Source organism: Mercenaria mercenaria, chromosome 3 (assembly GCF_021730395.1).
Source record: "Mercenaria mercenaria strain notata chromosome 3, MADL_Memer_1, whole genome shotgun sequence".
NCBI classification, from domain to species: domain Eukaryota; kingdom Metazoa; phylum Mollusca; class Bivalvia; order Venerida; family Veneridae; genus Mercenaria; species Mercenaria mercenaria.
This window is the reverse complement of record NC_069363.1, coordinates 67,640,103-67,652,599: the sequence shown is the minus strand read 5'-3', so window position 1 is coordinate 67,652,599 and position 12,497 is coordinate 67,640,103. Positions and strand designations below refer to the sequence as shown.

The 12,497-nt window shown below is 35.3% G+C and overlaps 1 protein-coding gene across 12 annotated transcripts in view; it reads left to right on the top strand.

The window, feature by feature from the left end:
• The window catches only part of LOC123524481 (adhesion G protein-coupled receptor L1-like), a 95,963-nt gene that overhangs the window by 41,712 nt on the left and 41,754 nt on the right, over nucleotides 1–12,497 (top strand). For 11 of the 12 annotated variants that reach the window (XM_045302702.2, XM_045302700.2, XM_045302704.2 and 8 more), the window contains one exon: nucleotides 4,379–4,595. In XM_045302702.2, the coding sequence (XP_045158637.2) occupies nucleotides 4,379–4,595 (217 nt within the window). Of the gene's footprint in view, nucleotides 1–4,378; nucleotides 4,596–4,914; nucleotides 5,022–12,497 lie in introns of all 12 variants that reach the window. The other variant, XM_053538838.1, reaches the window with a different exon arrangement.

The window sequence follows — 12,497 nt, the reverse complement described above, 5'->3', positions numbered from 1 at the left end:
TTAGAAAATATCAGATTTCTTGGTTAAGTTTTATGTTTAGGTCAAGTTTTTCTCTTAAACTATCAAAGCTATTGCTTTGAAACTTGCAACACTTGTTCACCATCATAAGCTGACCCTGTACAGCAAGCAACATAACTCCATCCTGCTTTTTGCAATAATTATTGCCCCTTTTGGACTTAGAAAATCATTTTCTTGGTTGAGTATTATGTTTAAGTCAACTTTTCTCATAAACTATCAAAGCTATTGCTTTAAAACTTGCAACAGTTTTTCACCATCATAAGTGGACACTGTACATCAAGAAACATAACTCTATCCTGCTTTTTGCAAGAATGATGGCCCTTTTTAGACTTAGAAAATCATGGGTAGGACAATATTTCTATTAGACAAAAAAAATCAGATGAGCGTCAGCACCCGCAAGGCGGTGCTCTTGTTTAGCTCACCTGTCACAAAGTGACAAGGTGAGCTTTTGTGATCGCGCGGTGTCTGTCGTCCTTCCGTGCCTGCGTCCGTGCGTGCGTCCGTAAACTTTTGCTTGTGACCACTCTAGAGGTCACATTTTCCATGGGATCTTTATGAAAGTTGGTCAGAATGTTCATCTTGATGATATCTAGGTCAAGTTCGAAACTGGGTCACGTGCCATCAAAAACTAGGTCAGTAGGTCTAAAAATAGAAAAACCTTGTGACCTCTCTAGAGGCCATATATTTCACAAGATCTTCATGAAAATTGGTCAGAATGTTCTCCTTGATGATATGTAGGTCAAGTTCGAAACTGGGTCACGTGCCATCAAAAACTAGGTCAGTAGGTCTAAAAATAGAAAAACCTTGTGACCTCTCTAGAGGCCATATATTTCACAAGATCTTCATGAAAATTGGTCAGAACATTCACCTTGATGATATCTAGGTCAAGTTCGAAATTGGGTCACGTGCCGTCAAAAACTAGGTCAGTAGGTCTAAAAATAGAAAAACCTTGTGACCTCTCTAGAGGCCATATATTTCACAAGATCTTCATGAAACTTGGTCAGAACATTCACCTTGATGATATCTAGATCAAGTTTGAAACTGGGTTGCGTGCCATCAAAAACTAGGTCAGTAGGTCAAATAATAGAAAAACCTTGTGACCTCTCTAAAGGCCATATTTTTCATGGGATCTGTATGAAAGTTGGTCTGAATGTTCATCTTGATGATATCTAGGTCAAGTTCGAAACTGGGTCACGTGCGGTAAAAAACTAGGTCAGTAGGTCTAAAAATAGATAAACTTTGTGACCTCTCTAGAGGCCATATATTTCATGAGATCTTCATGAAAATTGGTCAGAATGTTCACCTTGATGATATCTAGGTCAAGTTCGAAAGTGGGTCACGTGCCTTCAAAAACTAGGTCAGTAGGTCAAATAATAGAAAAACTTTGTGACCTCTCTAGAGGCCATATTTTTCATGGGATCTGTATAAAAATTGGTCTGAATGTTCGTCTTGATGATATCTAAGTCAAATTCGAAAGTGGGTCACGTGCCCTCAAAAACTAGGTCAGTAGGTCAAATAATGGAAAAAATTTGTGACCTCTCTAAAGGCCATATTTTTCATGGGATCTGTATGAAAATTGGTTGGAATGTTCATCTTGATGATATCTAGGTCAAGCTGGAAACAGGGTCATGTGTGGTCAAAAACTAGGTCAGTAGGTCTAAAAATAGAAAAACCTTGTGACCTCTCTAGAGGCCATACTTGTGAATGGATCTCCATAAAAATTGGTCAGAATGTTCACCTTGATGATATCTAGGTCAAGTTTGAAACTTGGTCACGTGCCTTAAAAAACTAGGTCAGTAGGTCAAATAATAAAAAAACCTTGTGACCTCTCTAGAGGCCATTCTTTTCATGGGATCTGTATGAAAGTTGGTCTGAATTTTCATCTTGATGATATCTAGGTCAAGTTTGAAACTGGGTCAACTGCGGTCAAAAACTAGGTCAGTAGGTCTAAAATTATTAAAATCTTTTGACCTCTCTAGAGGCCATATTTTTCAATGGATCTTCATAAAAATTGATCTGAATGTTCACCTTGATGATATCTAGGTCAGTTTTGAAACTGGGTCACGTGCGGTCAAAAACTAGGCCAGTAGGTATAAAAATAGAAAAACCTTGTGACCTCTCTAGAGGCCATATTTTTCATGAGATCTTCATGAAAATTAGTGAGAATGTTCACCTTGATGATATCTAGGTAATGGTCAAAACAGGGTCACGTGCCATCAAAAACTAGGTCAGTAGGTCAAATAATAGAAAAACCTTGTGACCTCTCTAGAGACCATCTTTTTCAATGGATCTTCATGAAAATTGGTCAGAATTTTTATCTTGATAATATCTAGGTCAAGTTCAAAACTGGGTCACATGAGCTGAAAAACTAGGTCACTATGTCAAATAATAGAAAAAACGACATCATACTCAAAACTGGGTCATGTGGGAAGAGGTGAGCGATTCAGGACCATCATGGTCCTCTTGTTTTAAAAATAACATTCAGTCTGTAGTAAATGTGTTCTTACCCAGCACTACATTCTCCAATTTTTGAAATAAGTTAGTATAAAAAGTACTTCTCACCTGTTTACACTTTTATAACAGTGAAAGGTGCGCCACAGAAATGTCCACAGCTCCTTTCCTTATCACCACTTTTTGGTGGTGGAGCTAGGATTTAATAACCGTGATGGAGCAGTTTACATTTTATTTAGTGGCTCATTTTGTTCAATCAGAACACTGAATTCTGTGAGCAGTCTATTGTAAATTGCTACAGTAAAAATAATGAATGTATAGGAAGAGTGTTATTTGACACAAAGTGCAATTTGTCATGCATTCTCAAGATATTTTATGTAAACCAGACATGATTGCTGTGGTTGACATAATGGAAGTGCTTACATTGTCTGATGTCTCAATCTCTTGGTTATTCAATATTTGTAAAACATGAAAAATATAAATGTAATAGGCTATCTTTAATTGACACATTGAGGCAAAACTAAGGCAGAACGTTTTCTTTCTTGGAAACTTTTTTTTGCCTGAAATCACCATTTTTCTACATTACTATTTTATTAAAAAAATCAAGCTCATTGCAAAACTGATGAAATTGAAGTTCTGTGATACAAAATAAGCAACTTGTTTTATTTGCTTTTACAGTCAGTATTTTTGTTATGTGAAATATTATATTTCTGACATTTTTTCGTAAAAATATTGGCATTCATGCTAGAGTAGTTTTAATTGTATACGTTTGACATAAATCCACCATCTGCATCGGTTATTGCCATGTGAGAATTGTTATTTTGTTTATGACAAAACTTCAGAAACCGATATGAATTGATTCTAATGTTTCTTTAATATAAAAACTAGAATATTACATTTAAAAGGTTCTTTCGCTTTAATTTCTTTGATTGACAGGAGTCAGTACTTTCCTTGTAATCAGCTGGTATTAGTTTACTGTTTTATTATGGGTTGTGCTTGTACCCTGTCACTGTTTGACAACAAGCACTGTTGTTACAGTCAGAAACAAATGAGAAACTTTTATACAAATATTCTCAGATTTCGGGCTATGTAAGATAAATACTGTACAGTGTTAGAAGAAACTTTTATATTTCTGTTTCTGTGGATTAAATAAGTCCTCCTTTCTAATTATCAGCCTGTCTGATCTGCTGAGTGCATAGAACACACTACTTTCAACAAAGAGGTTGCAAGTTCAGTTCCCAGGCATGAAAACTGTTTTCTGTGATAGTTTGTCTAAAGTTTTTTATATTCAGCCCATGATTCATGTTGGGAAGCTGTCACATACTTTAAGAGAACAGTGTTTGTCCAGAATCCAAGAACACTGGTTAGGTTAATAGTTAGATTCATATTTTGAACAGTACCAAATCAAAGAATGACAGACTTGTGTAACATGAAAACTGAGCAACATATAAAACATGTATATAGCTCTATCAATTTACTGATATATGGAAAGGACTGCATGAAGGGGCCAAGCTTTCAGATAGTTCAGTGCCTTTAAAAACTCACCATTTTTCAAAGAACTGTAACATAATTTTCTTTGTTTTGATGCATAATGCAATAATGTCCCAGTGCTGAACTATAACATAACTAGGTTTAACTTAGTTTTCAGAAATTATTTTATTTCTATTTCTTACAAATTGCATTGTAAACTAAATAAATGTAATATGTCCAAGATGTTATGAGATGTAATGTGATTACTAAGTTGATGAATACGTTATTGTTTAACTTGAGGCCCACATGGAAGATTGGGAAACCGAATGTGTAGCCTCATTAAATAAAGTCTTCACTTACTTACTTACTTATTGTTACAAAGAGAATTTATCATTGAGTCACATTTGGCTAATTTAGATCTAAATTTGAATTGTTTCAGATCCAGCAACCTACCCATCTAAAGATGAGCGCAAGGTAGCATTTGCTTGTCAGAATAGTTATATACACCTGAGCTGCAAGGACCCTGGGAAGAGAATACGAATCCTACTCGCCAACTACGGCCGTTTTAGTCTTGTTGTCTGCAACCAGGATGGCGTCCATAAAGGCTGGAACGTGCAATGTAGCTCACCTATTTCCATGGAAGTTGTGACAGAAAGGTAATCTTTTGTAAAGGTCCTACAATCGTTATGTGTTTATCTCAAAAGTACGAATGAACTTAGTTTATTTTCAACAAGTACTAAAGAATTCTGTGTATAACCTTTGTCTGGGACATTATTATAAATTTATTTGATATTTTTTCAGATGAAGAAATATATTATTGTACTTCAAATGATTTCAATTTTTATAATCATGTATGTATTTTTGGTGTCACAGAGTGATCATAATCATCACTAAGTCTTGTGTTTTATAATTTTCATGTGATGAGTATATTGTCATTCACATCATGTTATCAAATTTTTTCATGCACATTTCTAGGTGTGATGATAAGCTGAATTGTGATGTTTGGGCAAATAATGAAATATTTGGGGACCCATGTCCCTCTACACCCAAATATCTGATGATAGAATACTGGTGCCCCCAGGGTAAGCCCTGTTGTCAAGGAAGCATGTTCCATCGCAGTTAGCATGATGTCCCTAGTAACTAGGTTATGTTGCATCTTGCACAGTTGTTGTCCCTAAACATTTTTACACTGTATCAGTTTCCCTTTTTTGCCATAAAAATAACTTCATTTTGATTTTATTGTTAGTGCAAGTTTTGATCAGTTTTATGAAGTTTGAATATTTTCAATGTATTGGTGGAAACATGGGTTTAGTTTTTGCACCATTATACATGCTAGTCATATTACTGCTTTTCTTTATTATGATATTGACAGCTTTATGCACATTGATTTTGTTTGGTGGGGGTTTTGCCAATGCATTTTATGTTAAAATCAATAGTACAAACTTCAAGTCACATTTTGATACATCTTTTCCTCTAAGGAATCACTAAAATGTAAAGAAATTTTAGTTCAATATCTTTTTGTGTGTCTGGATTGATGAGCCAGCTTATCTAAAATACAAATAATCAAGAAGTTGCAAACCAGTCTGGTATATGGTATAAAATGGTTTTTGTAACAATGGTATTACCTTGAAGGTATTTGTATTGTAGACACCTGCAGCACACTAATTAGTGTAATTAGAAACTGCCTCTATTGTAAGCATAAGTTGTATTTCATTGCTCACAAACATTGCTATTGGCTTCTGGTTTATAAAAAGAGATGAATTTCATCCAAATTATAATGAAACAAATACTGAAATCATAAACACAGAAATACATTGGAGAGCAGGAAATTTGATTCTATCAACTGTAATTAATCTTGTTTGTTGGCTGGAGATGATGGTTTAGTCAGGAAAGGTACTGTGTGTTTTATGGTCATTGAAATGCACAGTGTATGTTATGGTCAATGTTATGCACATTGAATTTTATGGTCATTGAAAGGCACTGTTTATTTTATGATAAGTAAAAAGGCACTGTTAATTTTATGGTTTTTGAAGGGTGTTGTGTATTATATGGCCAAGAAAGGCACTCTATATTTTAAGTGTATTTTATGGTCAATAAAAAGCACTGTATATTTTTTAAGGTCAGTGAAATGTGTTTTGTGTTTTATGGTCCTTGAAAAGTGTTGTGTACTTTATGATCAGTGAAAAGTGCTGTGCATTTTATGGTCAGTGAAAAGGCCTGTGTATTTTATGGTCAGTGAAAAGTGCTGAGTGTTTTATGGTGGCTTAGAAGTCCTGTGTATTCTAAGGTTAGTGAATGGCATGGGGCAGGGTATAGTTAGTGAAAAGCACTACATATTTTATAGTTTAGTGAAGGGCACTTCTTATTTTATAGGTCAGTGAAAGGCACTGTGTATTTTATGGTCAGTTAAAGGCACTATCTTTATGGTCAGTGAAAGGCAAAAATCAGTTTATGGTTAATGAAAGGCAAAGAGCAGTTTATGGTCAGTAAAAGGCACTGTGGTTTTTATGGTTCATGGAAGGCATCATGGGTATTTTAAGGCCGGTGAAGGGCATTCTATATTTTATGGTCATTGAAAGGCAAAAGCAGTCTATGGTCAGTGAAAGGTAATGTGTATTTAATGCTCAGTAGTTTTTTTTTGAGGAAAGGAAATCATTGTGCAGTTTGTGGTCATTTGAAAGGACTGTAGAGAAATTCCAATCCTAAAGATGCTAATTTTACTTTAGGTATTAGATATTTGATTAAGTGAAGACATGTAGGAACATCCATGTATCTGCCTTTCATTGATACACAGATCAGTCTTGTGTCCCTGTCATTGCCTTTCATTGATACACAGATCAGTCTTTCCTTTCATTGATACACATTTCAGTCTTATGTCCCTGTCATTGCCTTTCATTGATACACAGATCTGTTTTGTGTCCCTGTCATTGTCTTTCACTAATACACAGATCAGTCTTATGCCCCTGTCTCTGCCTTTCAGTGATGCACGGATCAATCTTGTGTCCCTGTTTCTGCCTTTCATTGATACACAGATCAATCTTGTGTCACTGCCATTGCCTTTAATTGATAAACAGATCAGTCTTGTGTCCCTGTCATTGCCTTTCATTGATACACTGATCAGTCTTGTGTCCCTGTCATTGCCTTTCATTGATACACAGGTCAGTCTTGTGTCCCTGTCATTGCCTTTCATTGGTACACAGATCAGTCTTGTGTCCCTGTCATAGACTTTCATTGATTTACACTTGCAAATTTTGTGTCCCTGTCATTGCCTTTCATTGATACACAGATCAGTCTTGTGTCCCTGTCATTGCCTTTCATTGATACACAGATCAGTCTTGTGTCCCTGTCATTGCCTTTCATTGATACACAGATCAGTCTTGTGTCCCTGTCATTGCCTTTCATTGATGCACCGATCTGTCTTGTGTCTCTGTCATTGCCTTACATTGATGCACAGATCAGTCTTGTGTCCCTGTCATTGCCTTTCATTGATGCACAGATCAGTCTTGTGCCCCTGGCATTGCCTTTCATTGATACACAGATCAGTCTTGTGTCCCTGTCATTGCCTTTCATTGATAAACAGATCAGTCTTGTGTCCCTGTCATTGCCTTTCATTGATACACAGATCAGTCTTGTGTCCCTTTCATTGGCACACAGATCAGTCTTGTGCCCCTGTCATTGACTTTCATTGATTTACACTTGCAAATTTTTTGTCCCTGTCATTGCCTTTCATTGATACACAGATCAGTCTTGTGTCCCTGTCATTGCCTTTCATTGATACACAGATCAGTCTTGTGTCCCTGTCATTGCCTTTAATTGATGCACAGATCAGTCTTGTGTCCCTGTCATTGCCTTTCATTGATACACAGATCAGTCTTGTGTCCCTGTCATTGCCTTTCATTGATGCACAGATCAGTCTTGTGCCCCTGTCATTGCCTTTCATTAATACACAGATCAGTCTTGTGTCCCTGTCATTGCCTTTCATTGATAAACAGGTCAGTCTTGTGTCCCTGTCATTGCCTTTCATTGATAAACAGATAAGGCTTGTGTCCCTGTCATTGCCTTTCATTGATAAACAGATCAGTCTTGTGTCCCTGTCATTGCCTTTCATTGATACACAGATCAGTCTTGTGTCCCTGTCATTGCCTTTCATTGATACACAGATCAGTCTCCTGTCATTGCCTTTCATTGATACACAGATCAGTCTTGTGTCCCTGTCATTGCCTTTCATTGATACACAGATTAGTCTTGTGTCCCTGTCATTGCCTTTCATTGATAAACAGATCAGTCTTGTGTCCCTGTCATTGCCTTTCATTGATGCACAGATCATTTTTGTGTCCCTGCCATTGCCTTTCATTGATAAACAGGTCAGTCTTGTGTCCCTGCCATTGCTTTTCATTGATAAACAGATCAGTCTTGTGTCCCTTTCATTGTTTTTCATTGATACACAGATCAGTCTTGTGTCCCTGTCATTGCCTTTCATTGATACACAGATCAGTCTTGTGTCCGTGTCATTGTTTTTCATTGATACACAGATCAGTCTTGTGTCCCTGTCATTGTTTTTCATTGATACACAGATCAGTCTTGTGTCCCTGTCATTGCCTTTCATTGATACACAGATTAGTCTTGTGTCCCTGTCATTGCCTTTCATTGATTTACACTTGCAAGTTTTGTGTCCTTGTCACTGCCTTTCGTTGATAAACAGATCAGTCTTGTGTCATTGCCATTGCCTTTCTTTGATATACAGATCAGTCTTGTGTCCTTGTCATTGCCTTTCTTTGATACACAGATCAGTCTTGTGTCCTTGTCATTGCCTTTCAAAGGCTTTCATTGATATACACATGCAAGTTTTGTGTCCCTGTCTCTGCAACATGTTAACTGTAACACGGGTAAAAATGCTTACAACCATAATTCCTTAGCCAAAATATTCTCCACCTCTTTCTATGAGAAGAATCACTGAACATGGAACTAGCACTTGGTATAGCCATTACAGGACGTTTTCTTGGCAACCAGTATGAGGCACATGATGTATTGCATTGAATGGAATTTCAACTGACATTTTGGAAACTTTATATTATATTTAACAACAGGGAAATGTCATTTGGCATTAAACAAAGAGCAGAAAATATCATGGCACAGGAACAAACAAGGCAGAAAAAGGTTCTGTGTAAATAACAATTTGCATGTTTAATCTGTCCTTCCATTTGACATCCCAGTGAAAATATTGCATGTGCAAGATAATTATGTTATTTGTTAGGAAATTCTTCAGGGTATCTTTTTTAACACTGCAGTTTACATCAGTACTGCTGTCTAATTCCAGCGGAAGTGTCTCGGAAGTGTCCTGGGGAAATTGAATTCAGCTTAATCTTAAGATTATTGGAATTAGAGGGGCATTGTCAGGATTAATTAGAAATTCGTTGACAAAATTGGTCTTTGTGTCTGACGGGATTTTCAAGCCTCCTGTGTTTGGGTGATTTAATGAATCTGCCAGACAAAGGAATGGAAGATTTAGGGTGATTTAAAGGTTCAAGTCCAAATAATTGAAGTCTGAAATCCGCCTGTCATTATGTGATGTGTTCTGTCACATGAAGTGATTGGAAAGCTTTGTTTTCCTTCAATTTTTTGTTCTGTATTTAATTGTATGACTCACATCCAAAGTTTTTTATGCTGATTCATTTGCATAATTTGAAAGTATTTTAGCTACATTAAATTTTGCTAACAACCATTGTTTTGTATTATGTTTTATTTTTGGTTGCACCAGTCATTTGTTTCATAGTCATTTTTCCAGACTTTGTAAGTTAGCACTTACAAATATCAGTAAACAATTAGTTTCATATTTCATTGTGGTGGACCAGGAATTTTAAATGAATAATAATTGTGTCTCGGCATCATACCATATTTCATCATGTATAAACTATATTGTTTATACTATCCTCATTGTGCTAATTTTAAGCTTTTCTCAGAATTTGTGATACATTTCTCTGACCAAGATGTTTCAAGTAAATCATGTATGATATTTTCAGCAAGCAAGACAATACTTTTCTTTGTGCTGAAAGAAACTTGTCTTACACCCCGGGGGAGTGGGGAGTGGGGTCAGATGAGTAGCATGCTGTAATTTACGAATGCATGCATAAATTCATATGCTACTACAATAAAATAGTACTTAAAAAAACATTTTTATTTTATTTTGTTTCTTCCATTTTTTTAAGTATATGGTATCCTTAAAAAAGAATCTATTGCTGGTTGTAGGTATGGATGGCTGTCGGCTTTTTGGGGTAATTTGACAAAGCAATGTTTATACTGCCTAAACAGTTAAGCTCAAGCCAGATATTTCTATCCATCAAAGATTCTTATAATCTGCATCAAAAAATTACCATTAAATGTTTTGTAGTTGACAACTTCAATAATATGCTTTCAGTCATGTTGAAATAACTTGCTTTCCTAGCCAGAGAGGTTATCAAATTTTGAAATTATTATAGATCTACCTGTGATATTAAATGAGTAGATGTTTACAGAAAAGGCATTTTGTTTGTGGAGGTTCAGGTACAGGTTGTCTTGTGTGACATTTACGTCATTTAGGGCAAAAAAAAATCAGAAAAGAATGTCTGAAATGTTAAAGGGTTTTACATAACATGATGTAAACAAGGTCAATGACTAATACTTTCACCTGTAAATAAATTTCCTAGTTTTGTAGGCGTAAAAGTTAATCTTCCTTTTAATACTCGGCTACAAATTAGGTTATATGTTTGAAATTAATAATGAAAACAGTTGCTGAAAAAAGTGCAGCAGTAGGAGCTATTTTATTGAGTTGTTTAGTACAAGGTTTTAAAATAAAGGCAAGATTTTTTAATGTGAATTTATGCTATTTAATAGTTCTTAATTAAACTGATTGTGCCATAAACTCAAATGTAACTTCCTTGTTTGATGTGCTGCCAGGGTTTTAATACTTGCCCATCCTCAAAACACTTAAAATGCCAGTTGTTGCACTTTATTGGCTGTTAAATATAGGATATTGGTATAACTATTCTTCTGTTTTCATGTCTAAATTTACACACACAAAATGTAACATTTGAAACAAGTCTAACTAGTTGACTTACTTCATACAATATTTCTTACAGCATAAAGAATGAAGTACATGTATTTCATTAATAATTCTTACTTGTATCTAAATGCAAGTAGAAAAACATTAATTAGCATACAAAGAAAATGAGTTAATAAAATGTTTTCAAAGCAAGTTTTATTCGTACAGTATATTCATTTTGCAGGAAGGGTATACAGTTTCAAATACAAAAAAAAATCAAGTTTCAAATACAGTGTCATTAATGAGAGTGAAAAACTGCAAAATGTTTCCATAAATTTGATAAAAAAAATAGCCCCCATTGATATGAAAATGCCTGTTGTTATTATTGTTGTTGACATATAATATATTTAAACCTAGTAAGTTTTACATTTTAAAGAAAATATAAATATAACAGAGAAATGATTAGAGGTTACTTTTCAGGACTGGCATGGTGATATTATGCCAGTAACACTTTTAAGGCACACCAGCCTTGTTTAATAACCTTATTGCATATATTCTGTTCAGTGTCATTGAATATTCATAATATTATCTATTAACAGCTTGCAAACATTTATTATTGGTGCGTTCTAAGGGCGTAATTTTTAGCTCGACTATTCGAAGAATAGTCTAGCTATTCTACTCACCCTGGCGTCGGCGTTGGCGTCGGCGTCGGCTTCACACCTTGGTTAAGTTTTTGCATGCAAGTACATACAGCCATCAATTAAAGGCATATAGCTTTGAAACTTATTTTTTCTTTTTCTAGGTCAATTACCAACCTCTCTGGGTCAAGTCCCATAACTCTGACATGTATTTTGAGCAAATTATGCCCCCTTTTGGACTTAGAAAATTTTGGTTAAAGTTTTACATGCAAGTTACTATCTCCAAAACTAATGCAGATATTGATTTGAAACTTCACATGTGTCTTCGGGGTTATAAATCTAGTTGATAGCAGCAAGTCCCATAACTCTGACCTTCATTTTGGCCAAATTATGCCCCCTTTTGGACTTAGAAAATTCTGGTTAAAGTTTTGCGTGCAAGTACATACAGCTATTTCTAAAAGGCATATAGATTTGAAACTTATTTTTTCTTTTTCTAGATCAATTACCAACCTCACTGGGTCAAGACCCATAACTCTGACATGTATTTTGAGCAAATTATGCCCCCTTTTAGACTTAGAAAATTTTGGTTAAAGTTTTACATGCAAGTTACTATCTCCAAAACTAATGCAGATATTGATTTGAAACTTCACATGTGTCTTCGGGGTTATAAATCTAGTTGATAGCAGCAAGTCCCATAACTCTGACCTTCATTTTGGCCAAATTATGCCCCCTTTTGGATTTAGAAAATTCTGGTTAAAGTTTTGCCTGCAAGTACATACAGCTATTTCTAAAAGGCATATAGATTTGAAACTTATTTTTTCTTTTTCTAGATCAATTACCAACCTCACTGGGTCAAGTCCCATAATTCTGACATGTATTTTGAGCAAATTATGCCCCCTTTT